This window comes from Tachysurus vachellii, chromosome 18, assembly GCF_030014155.1.
Source record: "Tachysurus vachellii isolate PV-2020 chromosome 18, HZAU_Pvac_v1, whole genome shotgun sequence".
Lineage (NCBI taxonomy): Eukaryota > Metazoa > Chordata > Actinopteri > Siluriformes > Bagridae > Tachysurus > Tachysurus vachellii.
The window spans coordinates 10,318,311-10,346,098 of NC_083477.1; the positions used below are offsets into that span (position 1 = coordinate 10,318,311).

General features: G+C 37.6%; 2 protein-coding genes across 2 annotated transcripts; one reads left to right on the top strand and one right to left on the bottom strand.

The window, feature by feature from the left end:
• The first annotated feature begins 249 nt into the window (after positions 1 to 249).
• Positions 250 to 5,192, top strand: si:dkeyp-69e1.8 (uncharacterized protein LOC100001340 homolog). Its single transcript, XM_060892594.1, has 3 exons — positions 250 to 465; positions 2,362 to 2,528; positions 3,345 to 5,192. Exons 1-3 carry the CDS (start codon positions 399 to 401, stop codon positions 4,179 to 4,181), a joined length of 1,071 nt encoding a protein of 356 aa, XP_060748577.1. The 5' UTR covers positions 250 to 398; the 3' UTR covers positions 4,182 to 5,192.
• Positions 5,193 to 25,968: 20,776 nt separating this feature from the next.
• On the bottom strand, positions 25,969 to 27,518 carry foxd7 (forkhead box D7). The gene has a single exon (XM_060892629.1). It carries the CDS (start codon positions 27,135 to 27,137, stop codon positions 26,181 to 26,183), a length of 957 nt encoding a protein of 318 aa, XP_060748612.1. The 5' UTR covers positions 27,138 to 27,518; the 3' UTR covers positions 25,969 to 26,180.
• Positions 27,519 to 27,788: the final 270 nt, after the last annotated feature.

Sequence of the window (27,788 nt, forward strand, 5' to 3'; positions counted from 1 at the left end):
ACTAGTATATATATATATATATATATATATATATATATATATATATATATATATATATATATATATATATATATATATATATATATATATTATTATAACTATATATAACTAGTATATAACAAAATGCCAGCCTGGATACTTTCTTACTTGATAGCCCGAACAGTACGCGTAGAAGCATGTTAAGGTGTTATTTAGAAACACTTCTCTTGTGCTGAGTCATATTAAGTCCATCCTCCATTCCTGGACCCGCCCTTTGTCATCCTCCACACACACCGCCCACGGGTCCAACACAAGAACGTTCCCGCAGTGACAATAACAGATGATGACTAAATAATACAATTCTTTACAACGCTGTTAACAGTCATTTAATACGATACTTTTTGCTTTAGCTGCAGACGATGGAAGAGAAAACAACTCCTGACTTGGACGGAGAGCCCGAGGAGCTGAGAGACTCTGCTAACGCAGGTTGGAGTTTGTTCTCCATTTCCGGGGTTTGAGTCACACTTTAACTGTCAGATTTTATGTCATGTGGAACAAATATCATACACGTATTGTTTAATCTGTCAGTAGGAAAAGACTACAATGACGGATATAGAATAGAAATGATATATAATGCTCTTATATAATTAAAGGAAACTTTCACGTTAGCTTGTTTGGCCTTGGTTGGTTTTTGTTGTTATCAAAAAAATAGGAGTAATCAAAGAAATCTGTTATAGAGTCTGTAGAAAGCTGTATTTTTTTACAAGACAGTTGTGAAATTATTATTTAAGTATGTTAAAACAACTACTGCATTTAAAAACACGCCCATAACAAGTTTAAACGCATTGTGCTTTAACCCAGAGCTAAAAACCTGTCCAGTTAGTCATAAGATACTCATGAGGATGTGTTTACTTTAGCTAGCTGTTCTTTACTTCTAAACAAAAGCAGCCTGATAATATAAGAGTGTCCAGATGTCTCAAAATATATAAATATCTCTGCCTTTACACAATTTGTAGTTGCTACAGATCTAAACATCAGCTTCACATCATTTTCTCAGTAGATGGGGCTGTTGCTCCACTCAGGCAAAATCTGCTGCAATGCTGTCACTAAGGCAACAAATCAGTCTTGTGATGTCTTATCTGTTTGTAGGTATTAATGATGTTTGTAGTAAAAAAAAAACAAACAAACAAACAACAAAAGCCTGCAATTAAAGTAAGCTAGGTAAGCTGTTATTTTGTGTTATATTTTTGGATAGTGATGTAGCAGACAAATATTATTTCTACACAGTTACATCCCACATCCCGTCCAAATATGCTGCTAGATAATCATCCAGTGAAAACTGCATTTCTACATTTTGATATTCTGCTGAAGACTATGTCAATTGAATCAAAACTTTTCAAGGCAGATGAATTTGATGTTGATTTTATATCATTTTACTCCGCACAGAATACCGTTTCTAAAATAAATACTATCTCAGTGTAGCTACCTGCATTTCTTAATAGAATAGGCGATTATATAATAGATAATAATAGAGATTAGTTTATGTATTTTTATGGTGTGGTGCACTTTAGTGTAAATGAAAAACAGCTGTATGGTTATTATACTGTGAATTGTTTAAACAAGACAATCATTTAGGTTGATAACTACATCTCTGATACCAGTTGTAAAGTTTCCAGGATATTTAGAGTGTAAAGTTTTCTCTTATTTCCAGTACACTCATGTGGCAGACTTGATAAAGCTGGTCAGTCGGATGAGGTTTATTATAAAATGTGGGTAATGATCGGTTGTATTTCTTTCTTTATAAAGGCTAGCAAAACCTGCATTAAGACTTTCAAATAAAAAATCATGCTAAATGTTGCTTGGATAAAGACTTTTTTAAATTATTATTTTAATTATATCCCTGGTTATACTGTATACTGTAGGATTTCATTAGCTAACATGAAACTGAACACACAGCATTTTATCATTGCAGAGCTAAGATAAAAATTATCGATATTAAATATAGATTTTAAATGGTTTTTAATTATTATTAAATATTTAAAAGAAAACAGCTGTTATAACATCGATAACATATTTTCATACATTGAATTCCCTACTTTAATATTAATCTTTGTTAAAATATACCACACTGAAACATATTACTGCTGAAATAAGAGCATAAACACTAAAAATGTAAAATTAAAATGAACAAAAGCAATAATAATCATTTTAAGTGCATTTGTTAATCATTTAAGGCTAAAGTAAATTTTTGGTAAATTATACTGCTACAGTGGAAGTCTTGCTTTTTGTTGCACAAATTTTACTTTGCAACCCTGAAATACGTACCATATAAAATACAAAAATACAAATGCCTCTGTTCTAACTCTGTATGTGTGTATTTAGAGCATGAGCTGAGGCTGGTGTTGCTGGGATGGACAGGCACGGGGAAAAGCAGTATGGGTAACGGCATCCTCGGCACTCCGGTGTTTGATACCCGCCGTGGTTACACCTCTCAGAAGCCAGTAACCATGAAGTGTGAGAAGGGGTGTGCAAGTGTTGCTGGAAGGCAGGTTAGTCAAGATCCATTATATTTGCAACAATTAATGTGTTTGAGATTTTTATTGTGTGTTTATATGAATAATGTTGTAGTAATCGTCAGCTACTAATAGTCCATATGAGACTTCTGTTTATAGAAAAAAGTGTGTTTGCTGTATTGTGCTGCACTTTTAATCTTTTTCTAACAATTTACATTCTAGAAATTTGTGTACAGAGCTGCTGTTCCAATCTAGCATTTTCTGTTGCAAGGCTATAACGAATAGTATAAGATTACAAAAACCTAATTCTATATGTTCATATCTATTTTAAGCTTGAATGACTTGTATTAAAAAGATCATTTTGCTCATTTTAACCATTTATTTCTAGTAAGAAACAAAATTTTATGCCAAAAGAACAAGCAAAAGTAAAGTTTGAAATTAATTTCTAGAAAAAGACTCTAACCCTAACCCTAAATTCTAATAATCTTAGATTTGTATAAAGGTAATATTGTATTGTAAATCTAACTATATTCAATTAATTTTCCCTTGATAAGATGTCAGTTTCTGTAGAGTGGTATAAACTCTAGAGACTGCTGTGACTGAAAATCCTGCAACAAACCAGCCTGCCGGGAACCAACAACCATTCACAGTCACTGAGAAAATATTTTCCCCATTTGGATGTTGGAAGCATATGACCTGTATCTGAAGGATTTTCTGCATTTTGCTGTTGCCTTATGATTGTCTGAGTTGCAGGAATGAGCAGATGTACAGGTGTTCCTGTTAAAGTGACCAGTGAGCGTATGAATAGCATAACAATAAAAATGGACTTCATTAAATTTGTCTTCATGTTAGGTGGTTGTGGTGGACACGCCAGACTGGTTCTACTCTGAGAGGCCCCTAGAGGAAGTGTACCGCCAGCTGGCTCTTTGTGAATCTCTGTCCTCTCCAGGACCCCATGCCTTCCTGCTCTGCATCTCTGTCCATCGCCCATGTGAGAACCTCCAGGCTCTGGATGCTTTAGAGAAAGTGTTCGGTCTTGAAGCCATCACTAAACACACTATTGTCCTGTTTACTGATATGGACCAGCTGTCAGAGGGTCAAACACTGCAGGAGTTTCTTAACACCGAGCAGAAGGATTTACTGGAATTGTTGCAGAGGTGTGGAGACCGTTATCATGTCATAAGGGTAGAAGGAGAAAAAGAGGAGGAGAAAAGCCAAAAGTGTGTGGAGGAGTTGCTGGAAAAGGTGGAAGAGATGGTAAAACAGAGCGGGAAGGAATTTTACATCTGCCCACCTCTTCCTCAAACAGAGGAGACAGTGAGGAGGATGGAAGCGAGTAATGAGGAAAGCTCATCTAATGAAGACATGAGCAAGGGGGACGACAAGTACGAGAAGCACTCAGACATGGAGCGAGAAGCGAGTTCAGAGAAAATGGAGCCGAGTGCAGATGGTCTGGAGGTGGAGGAGGACATTGCTTTATCTCCTCCTGCACCTCCTCCTTCGTTCTTGCACTGGGTTTGGGACACAGTGGTTGGGTGGGTGCTGTGGCTGCCCAATCTGCTCAGGGGTACAACTTTGCTCGGCTCTGTTGTTGGGTTGTTTTTTGGGGGTGCTATGGGGGCTACCGTGGGCTCTGTTGCCACCGAGGTGAGCAGAAGAAAAAACAAAGCAAAAGTTAAAACAAAGTAACATTCAATTTATGCATAAAAAAACACTTAATATGTATTAGGTTTGCTTCAGAGTAAGTAATCGTGGGCTCAGGTGAGCAAAATATAAACAGTTAAATTGCATTCATACGTAATTAATACCAAACCAACGTACTATTTCTTAGCTAATATCAAATGATAAATATTATTTAGCTGTGGCTTTTTCTGCTCTAGCTTTGTAAAAGTACATTTATATAAAGGTTGTCGTGAAAGATTTATAAACACATTACACTATACACTGAAAACACTTTAAGGCTTTTTTACTTCTAAGCCAACAGAAAAAAGGTTCATGCCTTTTTTATACAGTATATTAGAATCACTAAAGATGTTTCTATAATATAATAATGTTTTATTACTATACTCATCAGGGCATGAAGGTAGTTTACCAAGGTAGGAAAGTGGATGTTGTCTCTAATGACAGAGAGTCAAATTACTAAGTGGTATTGCTTCCAAATGAAAGTTGTTTACCACTTGGGTTTTACTCTGCTCATTTATTTCCATGACTTTGAAGCTGTCCAAACATCAGAGATTTAGACTGTTACATTGCCTAGTTGATTATTTAGGAAGTTTGGAAGAATGATTTAAGAGATGAATAATAATTTGTTTATCTACTGTAGCATGGTATGTGCTAAACATACATGGTGTTCATGTGTCTTTTGTTTGCACCAGCTCTCATCATTCACTTTCGTAGCACAAATTAATGACTTATTTTTTTTAACCTTCATAAAATTTCCCTACACATTTGCAGTGATTCTACTTTACATGCATATGGGATACATGGTTTTTGAAAGCTGTTACCAATTGTCGATAACAGTATATTATTAGACACAGCTCAAGTGCTACATTACTCATACAGCACATGCTGTTTAGACAGCTTTTTGATTCACTGAGAAAAAAAATCTGTTTTATTACGCACTTGGCAGGAATACTCTGTAGCGTATGCATTTTGTGCGACTGCAAATGCAAAAGTAAAACTAAAACAAAATACTTCAAATATGTTGTCTGAGTGATTAATGAGTCTTTTGTCCAAATTTTTGTGAAATGCTTAAGAAATGAAGAATAAATTGGAAATAAAACACCTAAAAGTCTTTTCGGGAAAAAAAAAATCTGGAATCCATGTTAAGGTTGTCACGAATGAGTTTTTGTCACGAACAAACTTTCTCAGATGATTTCATCTACAAGCATGTGAGACTTAGAGGAGCATAGAGAGGGTGACTGGGAAAAGACATCAGGCAGATAGAGCTGTAGATTTTCGTACTCCTCTTCTCCTGTAACCCCTCTGCCCTCATACTCGATCACTTGCTTGCTCTCTTCTTTTGTAAGGGTGGGTTTATGGTTTTGATGGTATATAAGATGTAAGTGATAGCCTGCAAAACCCATCAATCAAAAGACTCATCTCTTTATTTCTGCCTTCACTACAGTGAGGCATGTCCGTATGTGGGTGGTCCAGAGAGGGAAAGAGGGAGGCTTGCTCTTTTCTGAAGGGAGAATGGAAGAGCGAGGAGAGAGAAAGAGAGAGCGGGAGAAAGAGAGCAGGAGGGAGGGAAGGAGGGGAAGAAGGCAGCTTGCTCTTGGACACACATCTGTCTTGCAGATGTGCCCTCTGCCGTTGCTTGAATCAGGAAAAAAAATTTTTTAAAAAAGGGAAAATTGGTGCTAAACAGATCTTTATTGTCTGGGATCTCGGATGCATTACAATACAGATTATAGTCAGTCTGAACTAGAGGCATGTTCCTCTGGATGCTCCCTTATGAAAGAAAAGGTCCGGGAATGATGTAGTGTGGTCCCCTGCGTGTTTAAAAAGGAACACCTGTCCAAATATTATTCTGTCCTTTTGGGGAGGACGCAGAAAAAGGGAGAGATGACAGAATGAAGGAGAGACATTGGATGGGTGCAGGAGCAGCTATGGAAAGAATGAGAAGGAGATTGTGTATTAATCTGGGAAAAATGCAGAGTTGGGAAAGGAGGGAGATAAAACAAAACCCTCAAGTTTGTTTTTTCATATTTTATGCAATTTCACTCTCACATGCGAATAAAATCTTTACATTACTACACAATAATTTTTCAGCACTCGTGCTGTACATCTAAAGGTGCTGAAAACAGACATGCATGCAGCGGCCCTCGGGAGCTGACATGGAACTGATTTGTGCTCACGTACTCATCAGTGCTCCGTCATTAACTTAGAGTTTTGCTGCTTTGGCCATCAGCTGAAATGTGGCGAGGGCCTTGTGGCTCTCTCTCTGGTGGAAAATGGTCCAACTGTGCATTCCACAATATTTCTGTTATCATCAGTCCCTGTGGGTTATAAAAATGCTGAAAAGCCAAAAGGAAATAAACAGAATGACACACTCTTTCCCCTGAAGCTTCCATCCAAGCTTATTTACATCCCGAGCCTGCATACCTTTTCAAACCACGAAAGATCTGACACACACACTTAAACACAGAAGACTGAATCATATCAGCAGATTATGATTCAATACCACTATTCAATATTGAAATAGAACAATAAAAATTCCTCCTTAGCAGGAAAATGGTGTTATCATAAAGTTGATTTATATGTGGAAGCAAGAGTTAAGTAACTGCAAGCACTTTTGGAGCAGAAGAAAAATAACTTGGCCGAACCTTTGAGGTGATGATAGTTAGATATGAAGGTAACGATCGCCTGTAAATTGTAATCTACACCCGGAGGAGACCGAGGCCCCCACATGGAAAATTATTTGCATAATGTCAGGTCTGTTGGTCTCCAAGTTATATATTAAAGAGTAACCTGTCTGTGTTTTATCCATGCAACATAAATCAGTGAGTTGCTGTTGCTGGCCTCTGCAACTACACACACTCTAGCCAAAACACACTGCTGGTGATTCACTATAAACCATGTTATTCTTTTAAAACACACCAGTGTCCAGTGGCCAACTAAGGAAGAGAGAGAACGAGAGAGAGAGAAGGAGGAAGGGATGGGTTATGCTCCACCATCCTGGAGTTCAGTGCATGCTCCATTATTTGAATGATAATTTTGCCTTTTGTAGAACACAGAATCATCTATAACAAATATCCCAATCTATGTGATGTTTCACATATTTTATATTCAGATTTGTACATTTCGAGTTATACAAATCATTATGTACATCAGTTATCAATTACCTCTTTTTCATGTTGTAGTAATTGCTATGTGCTCACCACAAGTTACAGTTGAGTGCAAAATGTAGCACCCCCATGGATTCTGGGTGAAGAAAGGAAAATGGGTCCAAATAAATTCCAAATGAAATGTGGGTGCATCCTTCAATACGACAACAGTCTAAATCAGAAATAAAAAAAAAAAACAAAACAAAACATGAAAATAGTTTGGAAAGTTTTGTTACAAATCTTTCGGTCTTCAGACATGACTTGGAGAAGAAAATGTAAAACATCTGGCAGAATTACAACAGATGTGCCAAGAAGAATAGACAAATTGTGGCCAAGGAATATGGAGCAGAGTTCTAACGTATATTTCAAGAAGAATGGACAAAGATTGGGCAAAAGTATCTGACAGGGTTTTAACACATATGTCAGGAAGGATTGTGGGTAAACATTACAAAAATACTTTACATCCTACAACAGGATTCACAAAGAGAATGGAGGCAGTTACAAGATTCAAAAGAACGGTTTCCATTTCTTTTCCATATTTACCACATTAAAACAAGAGAGAGGAAAACGTTTACTTCCTTTTGGAAAAAAACAACAACTCATTAACGGCTTTTTTCACTATGAATAACTTGACACACTATTTGACCTTTGGATTTTATTTATTTATTTTTTTTATTTTATGAAGTGTTTATGAAAGAATAATTTTTAAACCCAATAAAAGTTATAAATACTTTAGACTCAGCTTTAGCCTAGTGTAATTGACATTTCTTTGGAATAACACAAATATTAATTTACAAATTTATATTAATTTTTAATACACACATATCTATCTATCTATCTATCTATCTATCTATCTATCTATAATCATTTTCAGATATTTATACATTTTCATGTATTTATACATTTGTTTGCAACTTCACATTTCCCCCTACAGCGTGTATGTGTGCGCTTACATCCATACAACGTGCGTTTGCCTTTTAAATAGTCAATAAACCATGAATAAACGTAAAGTAAATCTGAAAATATTATCCCCTTGGTAACAGCACACTGAGCTCTTATTTATGTACACACACCTGCCGTTACCTAACATTTATGAGACTAATGCTCGCTGAGGAAAATGTTCATTTATTACTTTTCGGTTTGTGAGTTTTTGCCAAGGAAACGAATCATTGCCAAGCCTGTGAGGTGTGTTTTTGAAACAATATGCTGTTGATTTTTAAAAGAGTTGTATTATAACCCGATTTGGTAATCAGTGGCAATCAAATTCTTGTTTATCCAGAGAGTAAAATAAACAGTTATAAAAACTGAGAGCAGCAAAAACATTGACTAGCTCACATTGAACCAAGAGGTGTTTTGAATTTTAAAAAAATTGGCAGTCTGCATGCAATCTCACCTGGAATAACAATCAGGTTTACAACTATTGTGAGAAACAAAGCAAAAGCTTAGCAATTACACAGAGAAACCACAACTTCCACAATCAAGACTACTTTAAATATAATAGGTGAAGAGGTACAGAGCTTTCCAGAAAAAACCACAACAGTCAACAACATTTTACAGACACATTCAACTTCCATGGAATTTGCGATACAACAAAGATTCATGGCACGACATGGACTTTATGCAAAAACAGCTGTACTGCTAGTTAGAATCTAAACGGTACACAGGGAAATTACTTGTTCATTTAGCCAAGAAGACTATCTCTTTTACTGGGTTGCCATTTGGAAGATGAGCCAGATGTGTTTCTCCAGATGTCAGGAAGCCTCAGGAAAAAGGCCCAAGGATATTTACACTGGTATCAACTGATGAATGCAGTCCAGACGAAACACTGATGGACAAAAAGCAATTACATGAAAAGAATTGCCCCAATCATACAGAAAAGCACATGGAGGGAGCCAAAGTGAGTGAAATTGCTTGATCATGTCTGCAGTGCAGGAAGGTTTTAAAAAACATAGCAAACAAGGTGGGAAAAAGACTCTGAACACTTTAGTTTTGAAGACTGCTGTGGTTCTGCCACACACATCTCATGAATGTGGCTTTGAGAGATCTTAAAGTGAGACTAATGTGAGGACTAACAAGCCTTTTTTCTAAATCACTGTAGGACCAGAGCTTAGCCCTGTTCTGAGTAGAGCTTTGCCTGATTAATCACGCAGGCCTTGCTAACTGACAAGTGTTGCTGGTGTGGTGAGACATTTGTTTGAAGTCAGAGGCCATAGACTGTGTTTGAACATATAGCAGAAAGACCCCCTCTCCTTGTAACAGACCCTGTCCTGCGGTTTGAGCATGGCTAAGGGTCAAGCCAAAGCAAGCACACTTTTCTCCACACTGGTTTAAGGTTCTGTGTCTTGCCATAAGGCTGAACTAATATGGCATAACTGTAGCAGGGATCAGAACTTAATCTTACACTCGACCACAGTAAGGGGAGACAGAAGTGAAAAGTGACAAGTCCTACTTCTTAACATCTAATGTCAGCTTGTTCAGAGTGTAGTCTTTCAGTTCATGGCCTGTATCATCTTGGTCATAACTCAGCTGCATGATTAGGACTTGCCAGGAAGTCAAAAGACAATAAAGCAACCACATCAAAGCCAAGTTGGATTCTGAGGAGCGCAATATTAGAGCTAAGTCAGGGAGACTTTCTGACCCACAGCTACCTCCGAAGTATGAATAAGTCTTCAAAAAAAGTGACTAAGTCCTAACCAAATTAAGACTGGATCCCAAAATCAGTATGCACATAAAAAGATGAATCAGGCGTGGCTTGATGTTTCATCATTTGCGTGGGGTATTATCTTGTCACATCACTTCAAAAAGGGAAACACGAAACATGTGCTTGCAGAGCCTTGAGCTAATGAGTGCCGCAGGGTTGAGGGCAGCCATGCAGTACCGTGCCACAGCACTCAGCAACAGCTCAGCTCGAATCCTGTTTCAGTCTGACACGGTCCAGCTCCGGCACAGTAGAAACAGAGGCCATGAGAACTGCTCCAGCACAGAAAATGAGAGACAGAGAGAGACAATCTTAAAGACAGTGTTCAGTCCCAAACACCAGACCTCTGATTTGCAGTGTGGTTTCTTTGAAAGCAAGGATTCAACACGAGAAGGAGGGAGAGCAAAATAAGTACATTTAAAGAGTTAAGGTTTACAAAGCAGCAGGGTTTCGGTTTTCCAATAATACTATACCAATATATACAGTATCTCAAGGCTAGAGTTTATTCTCATCTTTGAAAAACTGATTCTTTAAAAATCTGGTACTTCCTTTTCATTGCCTGATCTAGATGCCTATCTAGATTAATGCTATGCCTCGAGAATCTTGAACATTATTGAATACACTATGAAAGGATTATTATCTACTTAATCATTTTACATATGCATCATGCAGATGTTCATGGTTTTGGGTTGTGGTCTCCAGGCCATCACTGTGGGACAGGGAAAAAGTGTATGTGTGCGTGTGTGTGTGCACATGCGTGAGACAAATGAGGGAGAAACAGACATACTGTGGCCACTTTGAAGTGCTTTGAGTCGGGTGCTTAGAATAGACACTGGGCACAAAATGTAAAAAATTGACGAAGGCGAACGTCTGTCTAGCAACCACCAGTTTGTGTGTGTGTGTGTGTGTGTGTGTGTGCATGTTGTCCTGCCAATCCCCCACACTCAAATCATTCATGTGTGCATACTATCAAGCTGTCCATCTAAAGGAATAGAATAAGAGAGCTGCAAAGAGCACAAAAATAATACAATATGAGTGACACAACTCTCTGGAACAAGACACCCTTCACCACAATAAGGTAAAAGTGAGGTCAGGTTACATTGACCAAATTTAGAAGGAAAGAGGAAAATATTGAATAAGTAGTATAAGTAGTATTAGTGTAAGTAAATCTCTGACCTATACTGTGATCAACATGTTATATGTCTGCCTCTGTCTTTCAACCCAGCTTGTGTTTTTCACAACTTTGGCTTGTCTCCCTTCATCTATTTTCCCGTCATCCCCTCAATCTCTCCTGGGATTTATTCATATATCCTCAACATTAATAGACACATGGGTTGATAATAACAGCCCATCACATCAACAGCAGGGATTCTGTGATTTAATTTATTTATAGTCTGCACAGCCCAGAAAGGAAGGTATTAAGTGAGATTGAAGGAGGAATGAAAGGCAGTAAACCTCATGGAGAGATGTCTAACTTCATCCAGAACCTAGTATGAGGCTCATCAAAAGCAGTGTCTGTGTGGTGACTCAAATCACTAGCAGATTGTAGTGAATGCAAATCTTGTATATCCTCAAATAACCAAAAATACAGGAACAAGCAAAGTTCTGCTGTGTGTAAATAAATGTGGTTGTCTCACAATCACAAATTTGTACAAATGTAAACATGCCATTGATGAAAAGTTCAAGTTAGAGTGAGGACTGGGGTTTGTGGATGTATTGTTTTCTGATCATGTTCATATATAATGTGTTCAAATATATACTAGCTCAATATAATTCTAATGAATTAATTAATATAAGTTAAGGTATTAAAACTGTGATTTTAACACAGTTCTGGATCTGCATGCAGCCCAGTCATTAAAATATTTTAAAAAACGGCCTTGTTACTTAAATAATATACAGTCAAGTGCAAAAATGTGCACTTTCATGTTAAAATGTGTACAGATGTTCTTTCATATCTTCTAAACGGCATTTGAATTTGTAATAGCCCCTCGTCCTCCTGATAGCTTTATTTTAAATCTACCAGATTTTATTTTATTTTATTTTATTGTAACTGACATTTTTCTTATACTGCCTTCTTCAGTGTATCTAAGAGGATGTATTATTTTGACAATATGTTTTGGATTATTGACTTGTTTCAGAATAAGCCCACATATTATTTTTAACTTTCTGAAATAAATTCAAATACAAATTGGAAAAGTACATTTTTTTTTTTCCTTTCAAAATCCATTGCAGATGCAAAATTTTGCCCTCAAATATATATCCATTCATAAACTGAAATGAAAATCAAATCCGTGACCTTGTAGATAATCCTACACATAAACCTCTTACTCCTACATTAATAATAAATTTATTATTTATTAAAAAAAATTAACCCACTTATATAGAGTGTGTCGGACCTCGGCCCCATGCTCATAATAATCTCCCCCTCCCCAGACATTAGTTAATACTCATCATTACTCACTGATAAATAATTTCTCAGTTACTTTAAACATGAAGTACATTTTATGCTTTCCTCCAAAAAGAAAAAAAAGAGATTAGACTTCTTAAATCCAAACATCGACACGATACTAGAAAACTGAACCATATTCTGTTGCCAGAAGCAAATATCTGAATTTTAAAAATAAAGCCACAAATTCCAGCAACCTAAAAGGAGACAAGTCGATTTATTAGATTAATCACATATCTTTCTGGTGAAATCACTCACAAGCCTTCCTTCATTAATGATTCCAGATTTTTCCATTTTAATCTGTGGACAAGAACATTTCCTCACAAGTCCACTTGTGTATTTATATTTAAACAAACAATACATAACTCAGTCAAAATCAATATCCCATCATCTTTTGTCAGAAGAAATGATCAAAGCTCTTCCTCTCATGCCCGACAACAGATGACCCAGAGATTTACAGAAGCATACAGCCAAACCGTATAAAGAGCTCTGATGTCATTACACTTATTCTGTATCCAAATAAGGCAGGTCCATTTTGAAACCATGCTCATGTTTCTATTACAGTCATATATCATTAATCAACTCAGAAATACAAATAATAAGCAAACCTTAATAAGGTATATCAGCACTCAAGAATTTACATGAAACTGATTTCATTATTGGAGACATTCCTTAAAAAATGCTGAAAACAAACAGAGACTATTTCAGCTGATTCACCCTTTTAACAACTCCTTTCCAAAGGATAACATTAACATTAACATTAACATAACATTAACATTTGCATTAACAAGACATCAGATATAACAAGACATCAGATCGGTTTCTCTATAGTTAATCCCTTTTGACTATGCAATGTGTCAAATATATATCTATATATATATATATATATATATACACTGTATATATATATAATCTAAATCACTGATCAACTTTAGTGAGATACGAAAGTTTATTAAATGAATCCACATTTAACCAAACCTAAATGATTTACATTAATGAACTCACTTAACTGAACAAAATAAGACATCTGGAAACATGGAATGCATTACCCTTATTTTTATTCACCCGAATGTTTACTAACAAAATAAACACCCTTTGCAAATTCAAAATTTTTTCTGATTACCTTCTGCTGGTTGCTTTCCTAGCTAATATAGTCACTAGATTTTACTACAAAAGCACTTTAAGCACTGGACAAACAGTACAGTCTTATTATGGTTAGAAGTTGTAGCTGTCAAAAGATTCCCTTTTACAGACAAATCCTAAAAATATAGAGAAATATATTGCTTTTAATATATTGGATAATACCTCATATCAAAACTCTTCTGTCTTAATGTTTCCCCATCAAATATTTACCATTCTGAAATAATCTCCATCTCAGCATGGATTCAAAGGGAAGCTGCCACCACAGTATAAAACACACCACTTTCAGTAGCAGCAACATATGTACTGATGTACAGCACAAACTGCGATATCTCACACTCTACTTAGGTACACTAGGTATGTTAAGCTTTAAGAAAAAAAAATTATATATATACGTTCAATAGATCTGATCGAATCCTAATGTCCAGAAAGCTTTAGCTCATGATCCTTACAGATCACTTTGATCACAAGATTCTTTCAGGTATATCACATCACAAAACAACATTTCCCCCTTTCTCATGTTTGACTTTGGGTACATCACTGTGTGAGTCACTGTTATTTTTCTGGATACTTTCTTTGTTTTTTTTGTTTTTTTTCTGTGGTTTTGTAAGATGTAAAAAGGAGAGACAATTATAGTGATAATTAAACAAATATACTAGAATTATTACTGTCGTAATATAAATTACATCCCCAAAAAGATTACCATGGGTATGTAGCTGCCATTTAAGGTAATAGGATCATTCTGATTATTATTTCAGGCCTTATGACTTCACTGGCAGCAATCTTGATCGTTTGAGCTATGGCAAGTTGCAGCATGATGCCCATCTGCTCCTCGCTTTATAAACATGACAGCAGTGCTGATGACACACGTTTCTACATTTCATACTGACAAGTGTGGCTGTGTTTGTGTGACATACAGGGTGGTCCTGCTCCAAAGATTGCATGGGACTGTCACGACGACTAAGTCCCTGACACACACAGACCACCCCGTTCCATGTGTGGCATTAGAGGCACTAACAAAGGCAGCATTGACAGTGACCCTCACTCGATTCTGACCTTAACACACGTGAGCTATGCATATACACCCTACACATACACTGAGACACATGCACACACAAAACCATTACTTTCTCTCACTGTCTTACATCCCTGTCACTTTCTCTCTTTCTAACACACTACAAATAATTGCAAATACACACAGTGGGAGAGAGCAAGAGAAGGAGAGAGAGGGAGAGAGAAAGAGAGAGAGACACAGATCCTTCTTCTCTTCGTCAACCTCCCACGTCTAAGCTTGGTGGAATGTGTCTCAGGTGCAAGGGGTGTGCTGGTTCAAATTAGTGGAGTATAAATTAGCATGGCTTTCCCCCTCTTCTATCCAAACATTCGCTGTCTCCCATTCCACACAGCTTAAACCCCCTTTTTCCTCAGCATTAAACCCCTCCATCGCTCTTTCTGCAGTTGACCTCCCTCTTTCTTCACTTTCTCTCTTCTCTCTACACCACATAAATTTCTGTGCTTTACACCTTCATGTATATGAACTCACCAGGCATGCTCCACAAGTCTCCTAAAGCATTACCTGTATTTTCCCCATTCTCAGCCAGGTGAATAAATATGTGTATTCAAATGGCATTCAAACAGTTACAGTTTCAGTATAATTGTGACACATTGTTTACAATAATGTGTAAAAATCTTCAGAAATGTGAATTTGACATCGTTGAGGCTGTGAGATATTTTACTTGCAAAGTTTTCCAAGATGCTGGAAACAATCAACCAGCCAGCCAATTTCCTAATAAAACTGCATGACAATGTATCTGAGAGAACTGGGTGGTCACAACAATATTGATTGTTTCTGTTTATTTATTTATTTATTTTTCTCTTTTTCTTTTCTTCTTTTTTTCATTGTTTTTGAAATTATCTTCATTTTTTTTTTTTTTTATAGAATTTCTTTACTTGTCACTAAAACTTCAGGACAGATTTTCATATGTTTAATATGGTGGTCATATTGTGATATTGTGAAATTTGCTTGTAAAGGTCCCAGTCATCATTTACTAGAGAGACATTCAGTACTGGTTCAATGACATTTGGCTTAAATTGAGCCATCAAAAGATATTGTTATTAGTCTGCTTCTGCTCTGTTCTGTTTGACTTTTACTTTTTTTTTACATATTGAGTTTGAGGTTATGACTCCAATTATCTTTTCTATGTCTTTGAAAGTCTGACCAAGATATAGAAATCCCTCTGACATCTGCATAGATGTAATTTGTGTGTATTGAAGGTTTTTGTGCTCACTGGGGTGCATCATGCCTAGTTTTCCCAAATTACACCTGAGTACACATTGATTTTAAATGCATATCAGCTCAAATCAGTGTCCTTCTACATATCCATCAGGAATACACCAACACATATTTCATCGTCTTCTTTTTCCATAGACCTCCTCCTGGCACCTGTCATCCTTGTGTGCACCGTGTCAGTGTTCATTGTTTATAACTTCAGATTGCAGCTTAACCAAGAACGCAGTGCACCGGAGCGAGGAAGTTTACTGAGCATGTCCTCCTGGAACGGCACACGTCCACCAGGATCAAATACTCCCTAGGTGTTTCCATATGCAGAAGTCTATATTTTCCTATCGCTGTTCTACTCTCACTTTTACAGCTAGCAAGACCTCACCATGCCCTCAGAGCAGTCCCTTTATGCTCATCATGAGGCGCTCTGAGATAACACGAGGCAGGCCACTTTATGGAGGTCCTGAGGTCGAGCTGTGGGACAGGCCCCCCTTATATAAGGAAAGAAGTATGGTTCAGGTGCAGGCTGGAGCTCCCTAAGTGTCACAGTGAAAGATAAAGAGCAGAAGGGAGGATTGTACTTGAAGAAACAGGAGAGTTGAACTATGGAGGAAGTGGTTACTCTGTAGCCTACACACAGCAGTGCTAACAGCCTGGAAGGAAATGTAAGTGTTGATACTGCCTAGAGCCCAAAGCTGATTTTAGCTCTTGTAATTTAGGCAGTTCCAGAGACTATCATTTACAAAATGGACACGGCATGATGTAGTCCAAAGTAAACAGATTAGATGAAAAATTCAAACAAGCCAAAGTTATATCAATAATGCATTGTAGGGCTTGCTTTTATTTATTTATTTATTTATTTATTTATTTATTTATTTATTTATTTATTTATTACATAGTGAATTAGGATATTCAGTTGCAAGTATTCATTTTTAAATATTGTTAATTTTAAATTTGGGTCATTTTTATTCATGCTGGCAAATGTATTTTCAGTGTAAAATCTGCAGCTCAGCTGCAAAAATTACTCAATTCCTAGAACACCACTATCACAATCTTGAAAATGTGATATTGAAATATTTAAATGTAAATTGAAATACATTTAACATTACCACTTTCTACACATATTTGACCTTGTTCTGGTGCCCACCCCTCCAGGTGAACTCTGAACTGCTTCGATGATCCTGGCAATCAGATAAGAGGTGCACTTTCACCTCTGTGTAGCTCTCTCCAGCTGGGCAGGTTAGCAGTCCAGTCCAATGTTACGGCTGACAAGTAGAGCCTTTAGATTGCTTGCTTTCATGTGAACTTGCGGAATGTTCATCTCCATCCATCTCATTGAGGGAAGAACAACACTGGCTTGGCTTGGCATGTGATAGTGTTTGGCCTGTGCAACACCTGCAATGTCCTCCAGGGGTCCCATCAATCACCAGGGCTTTAGAGTGAGCCAAGAACTGCCCCCCCACCTAGCACAACACTGCTGTGTCCGTAAAAGAGACTGACTTAAGCGGTGTCATTGTTTGTGTTGTGGGTTTATCTGAGGGCCACTTTGGCCCAGGGGTCCAAATTTGATAGCACTTTAACTTTACTGTAGAGTTGTTATATCAGAGCAGATGTTTGAGCTATACTGTACAACAAAGAGTTCCTTATCAGTGGTTGAAAAAAAATAATGGAAAATGTATTCTTGTGCTTGAGTGATTAAGAGCAATTAATAAATTTGCAATAGCTTTAATTTTCTAATTTATGACTCACTGGGATTACATGCTAATGGCGGTTTTCCATTCCTCATGAGCTCCAGCATGCTTGGAGACCACCAGTGGAAGTGGGCACAGAGACCAACAGGATCTATGATGGTGTTCCCATTTCAAATAGCAACTGTATTGTGTCATTCAACGAAATGGCTTATTAAAACTCAAACACTCTGCTACTTTTGGCGCTAGCTGCAGCACACCCCACTGTCATTAGTTACTGGCACACAACAACTGCTTGAATGTCTCAGAGCCCTGCAGCAGACACCCTCCCAGCTTAGTTGCGCTAATTTCAACACAGTGGCTTTCCCTGTTGTTCACATCCTCTAAAGCTGTTCCAGACATCTGACAAGGCCTCATTTTATTTATTGACTTCATTTCACTGTGAGGGTAGGTTTTACATTGTCCTCGGGTGATACGAAGTTAATGTATTACTGCTCCTTAAACCTTCCTTAAGTGTTTAAACACCCGAGGTACTGACGCAGCATCGTGGAAGCGAAAAACCACGCTGGAGTTCGAGAAACCATAACACTTGAGCAATATCCTGAGCAAGGAGAAAAAGAGATTAATGCATGGGAAGGAAAGTGAGTGATGTATGGGAAAAAAATTATATAAAAATAGATTAAAACATATAGGTGTTACAAAGAACAGATATGATGAGTAATATTTTTCCACAATGTACTGTACAGATATCTGATCATCATAGGCTTGACTCTGAAACTTTGTTTGTAGACATTTGTTTGTCCAAATATCTTTTTACTCTCTGTTCTCTATTTACCACAACCTAAGCTAGAATATCTTTAGCCCGCAGGTCTCTCTGGACATTTTCAAAAATTCTTTCAACTCAAATACATTTTAAGAGATAGCAAATAGAAGATTGTTAGAACCTGTGTGCAGGAGCTACATGCAGAACGTCAGAATTAACAATGTTAGACAAGTATTTCATCATCTCTTCTGTTGATATTCAAGTGCTTCCTCTCCTTAATTGTATTTTTTCCCATTGATGCATTAAAGTGATTGGATTTTGTCTCTCCTGCTGTCGAAAATCCGTGGTGCACGCCCATAAAAAACAACTTCCCCACAACAGCTTTTTCAAATTTGGGGCTTACAGTGCTCTGCCAAAAGCCGCAAATTACCCCCCTCTAGCAGCAGCGAATTAGGAACAATTTTCTGTTTGCTATAAAAAAAAGAAAGAAACGCGAAAGAGAAAGAAGAGGGGAAAATATAGCTTGCACTAGAGACCACCAAGGCAGGCAGCAGTGAAATGACGAGCATGTTCGCCTGCCGTCGGTTTGGGTGGCAGGGTGGTGCTACAAACACTCACTGATCCACACAGTAATCAATGCAGTTAAAGACAGGGCAAAGTTTTGGCTCTGTGTGGCTCAGCCGTTCGATGGCTAGGCACAGGCGCTGTAGTGTTTATGTTCTCCCAAATGGGCCTTTATTATTCCCCACCTCATTGATAGGCCCACCATATAGAGAACCAAAGCAAGGCTGGCATATTAATATCACAGCAGAATGGGTGGCAAGCATTTTATTGAGCAGATTTGAGGTCATGACTGAATTGAGTAGAATGGATTTTACATGAAGAGATGTGTGCCAGCACTCTTTGAGGTTGGTCTATTGGATTAGGCAGCAGAAAGGAATAAATAGGATTTTTTCCCTTTATTTTTGCCTGATGCAAAGACTGAGGGTTGGCTGTGATCAATGCCAATCCGGTCCAGCTCATGATTTTTCCTCCCTGGTGCTCTTTCCAATGCCCTTTAAAAATTCAGGTCCAAATTTTTTATCCACCACTGCAAAACGCTCAGGAAAAAAAAGGAGAAAGGAAAAACCATACCAGAGCTTATTAGAAGCAGGAAAATGACCAAACTTGTATTCTATTACATTTTTACTGGTGCCCTTTCCAAACCCCAGACCATTACCATGGCAATGCCCAGTAGATGAGGGAGAGTACTCCGTCACCATGAGATCTGTTAGAAGTAGAAGACTATAAGCATGTCAGTGTAACAGAGCTAGACCCATTAAGAACACTGCAGCCCTAATCAAAGTCCAGGACACAATGACCTAGCTATGACACCTTCCTGCCTTTTTGTTAATTACACTTCCTGTTTGCTTTCTGATCAAATGACAGCCGTTTTTAAGTCATGACGGGATTTAGTTAATGGAACTCATTTAGGGTTGACATGGCCTGGGCCTGAGGTAAAGAGAGAGGGGGCTGCTTTGGGTCACGTAATCTGTTCCTGTCACTTTGATTATATAGTCAAGAATTAGTCATGAAAGAAGTTGTGTTTATATTTGGATTTATTTAATTTTAAATGTTCAGTGCACATTTATCTGCACAAACTTAAAGGAAATCCTGACTTCTAATCTTCCTTTTATCAATTAATAAAAAGAAAGAAAAAAGAAAGCAAGAGAGCACCAGGCATGGGCATCAGGGCACCATCTGCACGAGAGCAGCAGGGTACCATAGAGGTTAGTGGGGAGACTTTGTTGGGGCCAAGATTGTGGAGGGGCAAGGGTGGGGGGGTCAGAACCACACGGCACACTTTGGAATACATCATATCCGGACATGCTGTAAAATACAGCTTGCCTTTTTGGTCTCGCAGATGTTATAATGAGGCTGATTGGATGGGAATTAAATCCAAATGGAACAAAGGAGGTATATTTTGATGTTTGCTAGGCCTCTCTCCACTGGGAGGCTGGGAACAGGTGGCAAGAATTGGGCCCTTTCTGTGTAGCAGAAGTCAATTCAACTCCCATACAATGAGTAACTAAACAGAACAGGAAAATGGACTGTTTTGGAAAAGCAAACAAAAAATCTTCTAAATAGGGGTAATCTTTTAGGCCCAGCTGTTCTTTCCTTATCTCAGAGATTTCTGTAATGTTGATTGCTATAACTATTTATTTATTTCTTCCTCTACTGTAGCTGTTGGCAGCAACTGTAACTGAGGTGTGAGCTCATTTTCCTACTGGGTGGCTTTGCTGCTGTATGTCACTGTCATGTGCTGTCACACAAGATTGAGAGCTGTGAATGGTAATGAGGGATGTGGGTCATCCTCATCTCTCTCTTTCACTCTGTCTCTCTCTCTCTCTCTCTCTCTCTCTCTCTCTCTCTCTCTCTCTCACACACACACACACACACACACACACACACACAAACACACATCCTGTACATAAGCTTCACATGTAAATAACCTTAACAATCAACATTTTTTTAAAAGATATGTTATATGTATGTTTGCCACATATGTTTGACAAATTTTGGACATTTCTATAAATGTTAAATTATAAATTTTAGTTCATGTTCATTTTCCACATGCATGTTTTTTTTCATTGATTTTCAGATGTGAACATTTAACATGACTTGTTTATTTTTAGTGTAGTTCTCATGCAGTGTATGTTTCCACATACTATTTCACATTTTCATTCTTCACATGTAAAGATATACACACAGTCCACTTTAATAGGAACAGCTAAACCTCTCATTGATACAGTTTTTCCAGCAGTGAATAATAAGGCAGCAGTGCAACATATAAACTTATGCAGGCAATTGACTTTTTTTTGCCAGACTGTTTTAAATTTGACCTTTATGTTCTCAACAAGTTTGTTCAAACTTGTGATCCATTTTAGATCAAATCCATAGATGTGTCATTTGAACACAGGCTTCAACAGATGAAATTAGGCATGAGAAAAATCTGAGCTTTTTACGAAACAGTTAACATGATCAATAGCACTAATCTACCTACATTTACTGCATATAAGGTCCAAAAATAGCGCAGAATCTTAAAATCTAAATCCAATTTTACATGAAAGAAAAACCCTGATTTTTAATGTAGTGTCAGACTTTTAGTCACTAATGTACTTTGTTGAACAGAAAGTGTATTTCAGGATGCGCAACAATCAAAACAGCAGAAGATAACATTGGGTTCTACTTCTGTCAGCCAAGAAGAGTCTACAGTGGACATGGACTCACTGAAACTGAACAAATGAATATTGGAAAGACTATACCTGGACTAACGATTCTCACTTTCAGCTGCAACATGTAGATGGTAGGATCAGATTCACAGCCTGAATGTACAGCTGACAAATCTTTTTTTCTAATTGTATATGATGCAATCATGTTAACATGGACCAGAATCTCAAAAGAATGTTTCCAACACATTGTAGAGCTCATACCTCAAAGGACAGAGGGTGTATTGAGAGCAAATACTACCACACTACACACTGTTAGCATTGTGGTTCTAATAACATTGCTGATGAATATATTGTTCACATGCGTTCACTTCAGGGCGTAGCATGTTGAGACAATTTTACAGATTTTTCACAAGTGATCACATTATTCTGATAAGCTCATGTGAAATGATTGTGATTTTTTCCTAAGTGACACACACACTTAATTTTCACTCACTTAAGTACTAAACCCCATAGGTGGTGCATACAATGGAGTCACCTTGTCCTTTTTGGTCTGAGCAAACAAAGAGAAACCAATGAAACAAACAGTGAAAATGGAGATGAAAGGAGTGGTGATTTATAATTGAACAGAGTTCAGATGGAACTGGAAAAGAGAAAAGAGAGATAGCTTCTGCCAGAAAAAGCAAAATTAAACTCCCTGTGTGAGAGTGTATGTAAGATAGTCAATAAATTTTGTGGCAGGAATATATTTGTGTAGACTGGTTAAACTGGGAATAGGGATACGGTGTGAGTGTGTATGTGACTGTGTGTCTAAGTTAGTCATTAAAAAGCTGGGCGAGAGCTGAGTGCTTTTGATCTTAAGTGCCACCTTGGCAGCCGCTGCAGTGACGACACCATCATCCCTCTTATTAGAGCTCTAAACCACCGCACATCACTCCTCAATCGCCTCTGCTTTCTCTATTTTCAAAAAATTCCTACTTTTACTCCTTTTTTTCTTAGATAATAGAGAGCCACATATCTTAAGTACCACATAAAAAATTTAATAAGTCAAACAGTTCTGACGGATTATTGTCATTCCTGTAAATTACTAAAAATCACATACATTTAACATGTGATCGTATGTGATTAAATGATCAATATATGATCTGATGTGAAAAGCAAGTGAAAGTGCATTTTAACAGGGCATTTCATTTTCATTTACTCCCTGAAATTGCACACCCATGTAAAACCAGGTGATTGACATATGATCACCTGTGGGGAAAAAACCTTCTATAAAATGAGAAGATTTGCTAATCAAGAATTTCTATTCAACATCCCATACCGAATTCTATCAACCAATTATAATAAATGTTATATAATTAAGTAGATTTAAAATCTGTTTTAGACCAATAAATACCCAGAGATCGTCTCTTCGTCATCTATGATTTTCAGCAAAAATTCATGGCTGTGAAAACCTCAGCAGGCGAATAAGAATGCACATTACTGGAGCTTAATCCTTAAATGCATATTACTGGGCCTTAAGCTTCTGAATTACTCTGTTTATGTCATCTGTGACTCAATTCAAACAGATCCAACTCAAACACAAAAAAACATCCTGCGGTGCAGAGTTTGTCCTTTCAGCAAGTAACCATGGCAGGAGTACAACATCCCACGACGCACCTCTCTCTCAGCTCTTTGATTTAGTCTGTTGTCTGGAGGAGGAGACTCACCACAGTGTCTGAGGGATACTTTTACTTTAACTGTTTAGCTTGGCATCACCAAACAGGAACAAGTGGTCACTTCTTCAAGTCAGGCATGTATGGACTTTGAAACCTAAACCTGGCAGCCTGCATCAGAGCAAAGATATGAGTTATGATAAGTCATAGCTGATAAACCATGGGGAACCACAAAGAGATGTCCAGCGTTTTCACTGGCAACCCTGCTGTTAAGGTGTCACACAAATAGCTATATATCATATTCATAATGTCATTAACATGCCTAATGTGACTTTGATTGAGCATATAGTGGGGTTTTAAGGGATGACATATTCAATTTGAGACCACATATTTTGGCCTTATTATGATAACTGCCTTTTTTTGACTGATTTCCTGCAGAGTTATGGGTCTTCCTAGACATTCTTTTACACATCATTTGAGAGTGTGTATATGAGTTACTTGAGAGCTTTGATGGTGGAGGAGATGTGAAGTTCATAGATGGCAGAACACCGAGCGGCAGGGTCTTAAAGCACGCATGATGTGAGTATGAGGTCAGAGATAGACTGGGATTTTATTATTCTGTTGAGACCAGGTTAAATACAGGGAGTTATTCAGAGCAAATGACAGAGGAATCTTTCCATTACTATTCCATGCAGTAGGAGTGAAAAGCTGTGTGTGATCCAAAGACAGCTGTAACCTTACAGCACAACTCTCCCTTCTCTATTCTGGTGTAATAATCCTTTTATTTTGTCAGGTGCAAAAGTTTTCTTCCTCTGTAACCTCTTCAACCAAGCCTCTGACTATCTAAATATCTGCTGTACTGACTTTCTCTCTCTGACTGGTTGAATTTCTCTTTGCTTATTTTTTTTAGACTGAAGCCTCATGGTGAATAAATGTATAAATGCAAACACATCTTGAAGTAAGCACATCATGACTTAATCAGCTGAAAAGTTTATCAAATGGAAAATGAGGATGAGTTTCCATGCTAAGTTAAGAGACAGGAAACCAAGATTCCGAAAACTCTAAAAAAGTGTGATTATAGTTACCATTAAGATTAAGCTTAGCTTTTCTAATCAATATGTTTAAATGAATAAAGAATCGAGATATTAATACATTTTAATGCATTTTAATTAATATTGTTTCATTGATGCTAAAAATGTCAGGGAAACTTTTGTGTACACTTGTTATTAACCTAAAAAATATATTAAAAATAGATGATAAACTATTCTGTTTGATGAAATAAACAAAATTGAGTATTATCCAAACGAATATTCTGTCACTTGTTGCCAATTATACGTGTTTACTTGACTGGAGGTGGAACTTGTACTTTAGAATAAGTAAAGTCGTTGTTTAAAGGCCAGTTTGCTACTTTAAAGGCAAGTAAAGAAACATCATTGCTGTCAGAGGTCGTTGAATGTAAAAAATGTGCACATTTATTGTTTTCACATTTTTTTCATTCAACACCCTCTGACAGCAATGAGGTTTCTTACACAACTATATATAGTTATATAAAATATAAAATATCTATTATGTAATATATATAAATATGAAATATAAAACATGCACTCACCAGTTTCTTTATAATATGCACTCAGATGCATTAATCAGTAAAGTTATTCGGTAATCGATTGTCTTGCTTGTATATGCATTTTGTAATCAGTAAAAAATAATAATGTAAGTGTACCCGGTCATTATTATTGTCATTATATTATTATTATAATTTACTTTCCTCACTTTTTCCCTTGCTCTGAACTATGCTTTTAATGTAGATTAGCTGCTTGAGGCGCTGTGTGTGGCTGGAGGCCTAAAACGAGCCAATCAAGTAATTTTTATACTCTTAATGCGTGTGTCAGGCCTGCAGCTGAAAACACACACACACACACACACACACACACGGAGAGAGAGAGAGCTCCGCCGGGGCTTGAAATGATTATTCATAATGTGCGCTTTGCGGAAAATATGGTCCTAGTTATGCGTGATACGTGTCATATTGTATATTTTTAAAGAGCCTTCATAGCGGGTAAATTCCATGATTCCACTGATCGCACTAAAATTTATCCACCCAGACATGGGCTATAAGACCTCAAGGTCTAATAAACTAAATCATTGCAAAGAAATCATCAATCCGTGAAGGCTGAATAATTAGGTTAGATACATTATATACACTATGATAATGTGAGTTATACATTTTAACAAGCTGTTACAGCACGAAAGAAATTAATTTGGATTTTATGAATCCCAGTGAATATCGAAGATTTTTTTTTATTTATCTACTTACTAAATTGGTTGAAACAGGCGAATATTATACATTTTGTAAATAAAACCTGCTCTATTAAAAAGTTAATAATTCTATTAGGAAGTTTATAATTCTTTGCCACTGATTTAGGTGATTATGATAATACAGGAGCAGTGTAGGCGCATTGATAAAGAAAATCAAAAATAATAAAAGTGAACGTTTAAAATTAAAAGTTAAAGAGTAATAAAACATTTTAGTAAAGTAGGCTACATTAGAAATACTTCTGAATTGCTAGCTTATTTTTAATTTCTGATTTCTCTAATAAAATTGATTTTTATCATTAAATTGAGGTATAAAAAGTTCTCATGTCCATTAACAAATTAATAATAACATGATTGATGTAAACAAGTTCCATTTATTTTTTTCCAAAAAACCAAGAGGAAATACGTCAGTTAAATATTTTTCAAATCACTCAACACAAATTATGTAGTATGAAATGAATATAAGAAAATATTTTTTAGCACAAATGAGTCTTTCTTCAACAACAACAAAAAATCCCAGAAAAAAACAGTGGAGAATAATGTCAAAAGTTCAGTGTCCTTTAAATGCAATCAGAGAGCTCTCCTCTTAGCTCTCACTCTGAAAGCACATCAACAACCAATAACGTTATTTCCTGAGAAAAAAAATACAAAGCCACACCGCTATTAGTCAATAACACTGCCAAGGTACGAGTGTTTATTATGCGCCTCCGAGCTGCCTGTCAGGCTTTGCAGTTTCTGATATTCATATTGCAGGCTGAGAAACGGAGGAAAGGCGATGGGATGGAAAAGAGCTGAGGGCGCATACGGGGAGCTGGAAGGAAGAGGAGCTGAGCTTAATGAGTCCACTGTAAGCGCATGACTCGGAGAGAACGCTTTAGTATGTAATGCACCACGGGAAAAGAAGGTGGATAGCGCCGGGAGGACGGTACCAGGTGGAGCGCCTGGCACACTGGCCGCCTGACTGGCATGGCGGAATCCAAACGGATAGACGTCCATGCTTGGTAAAGGCACGCAGGACGCACCGAGGCCGTATGCGCTGTACGACAGGTTCGGGAAAGTTGCAGGCTCTAACGTGTGATCCTTCAACATACCGAATCGGAAGTGCTGTCGCTTGAAACGCTTCCTTCGCCGCAAGAAGCTGCCATTCTCAAACATGTCCGCCGAGTTCGGATCTAGGGTCCAGTAGTTGCCCTTACCCGGGTTGCCCGGCTCCCGCGGCATCTTCACAAAACAGTCATTGAGCGACAGGTTGTGTCGAATGGAGTTCTGCCACGCGGGGAACTTCTCGCGATAGTAAGCGAAGCGGTGGCTGATGAAGTCGCAGATCTCGCTGAGAGTTAGCCGCTTTTTCGGGCTCTGTAGAATAGCCATCGTGATCAGGGCGATGTAGGAATACGGTGGCTTTACTGAGGCGCTTTTGCTCGGAGCTGGAAGGCATCTGGAAGACGCTATGTCCTTTCCACCGCCTTCATAATGCCTGGCAGAAAGAGAAGCCGAGCTGAGTTCAGCCTCGGACAGGACTGGAGGTGAGGTGGAGCGGTGCTCTTCTGCCAAATCCTTGCTCTCTTCTCCCACCACGTCGATAACCAGGTCGTCCATTAAATCCGTATCCAAAGTCATAGTAGCAAATCCACAAACTAGTCCGATTTCACCTGCATCAACAGGTGAGAGACATTAAAGGATCCGTGATCGTCTAATCTTTTCTCACTTTGTTCACCAAAGACGCCTCTTTGAAACACCAATAAAGTATCTTATAATGACCAGCACCAATCAGAAGGACCACGAAAAGTGCCTCGCTTTGCTTTACCGAAACTTGCAGACCCTTTTCAAAACAAAGTCGTTTCACAACATTGGAACAAGGAGGGGGGAAAAAAGCTGGTGACGCTACGAGCTACGTTCCTCTGCAATGTCCAGCATCCTCTCCAAAGCAGCAGGATTTCCTCTGCGCTCGGATCAGGTGACCATGATGTCATGATGAAGTGTGGGCAAAGAAGATCCACTTCAGCTGAGCTGGAGGACAACACTCCTAACAACCTCGTCAATCTTTACTAAATTATAACCAGAAATATACCACAGTGAATAAACAGTCTAGTGCGCGCACATTACAGACAAACGATCAGTTATATCATAACAGTTTTGCGATCACATCTACCTTCAGAGAATAAATTCAGATCCATAGACGTTTTGCAATAATCAAATTATATAACTCGCGAGTGTTCATGTATAAAAGATAAATGAATTCATATTTTAGGACATCAAAACTTTAATCGG

Bases quoted from the DNA above. Each gene is read 5' to 3' on its own strand.
- foxd7 (XM_060892629.1), bottom strand. From the start codon at position 27,137: ATGACTTTGGATACGGATTTAATGGACGACCTGGTTATCGACGTGGTG.
- si:dkeyp-69e1.8 (XM_060892594.1), top strand. From the start codon at position 399: ATGGAAGAGAAAACAACTCCTGACTTGGACGGAGAGCCCGAGGAGCTG. The intron at 466-2,361 runs GTTGGAGTTTGT...GTGTGTATTTAG, and splicing joins GAGAGACTCTGCTAACGCAG to AGCATGAGCTGAGGCTGGTG. The intron at 2,529-3,344 runs GTTAGTCAAGAT...TCTTCATGTTAG, and splicing joins CAAGTGTTGCTGGAAGGCAG to GTGGTTGTGGTGGACACGCC.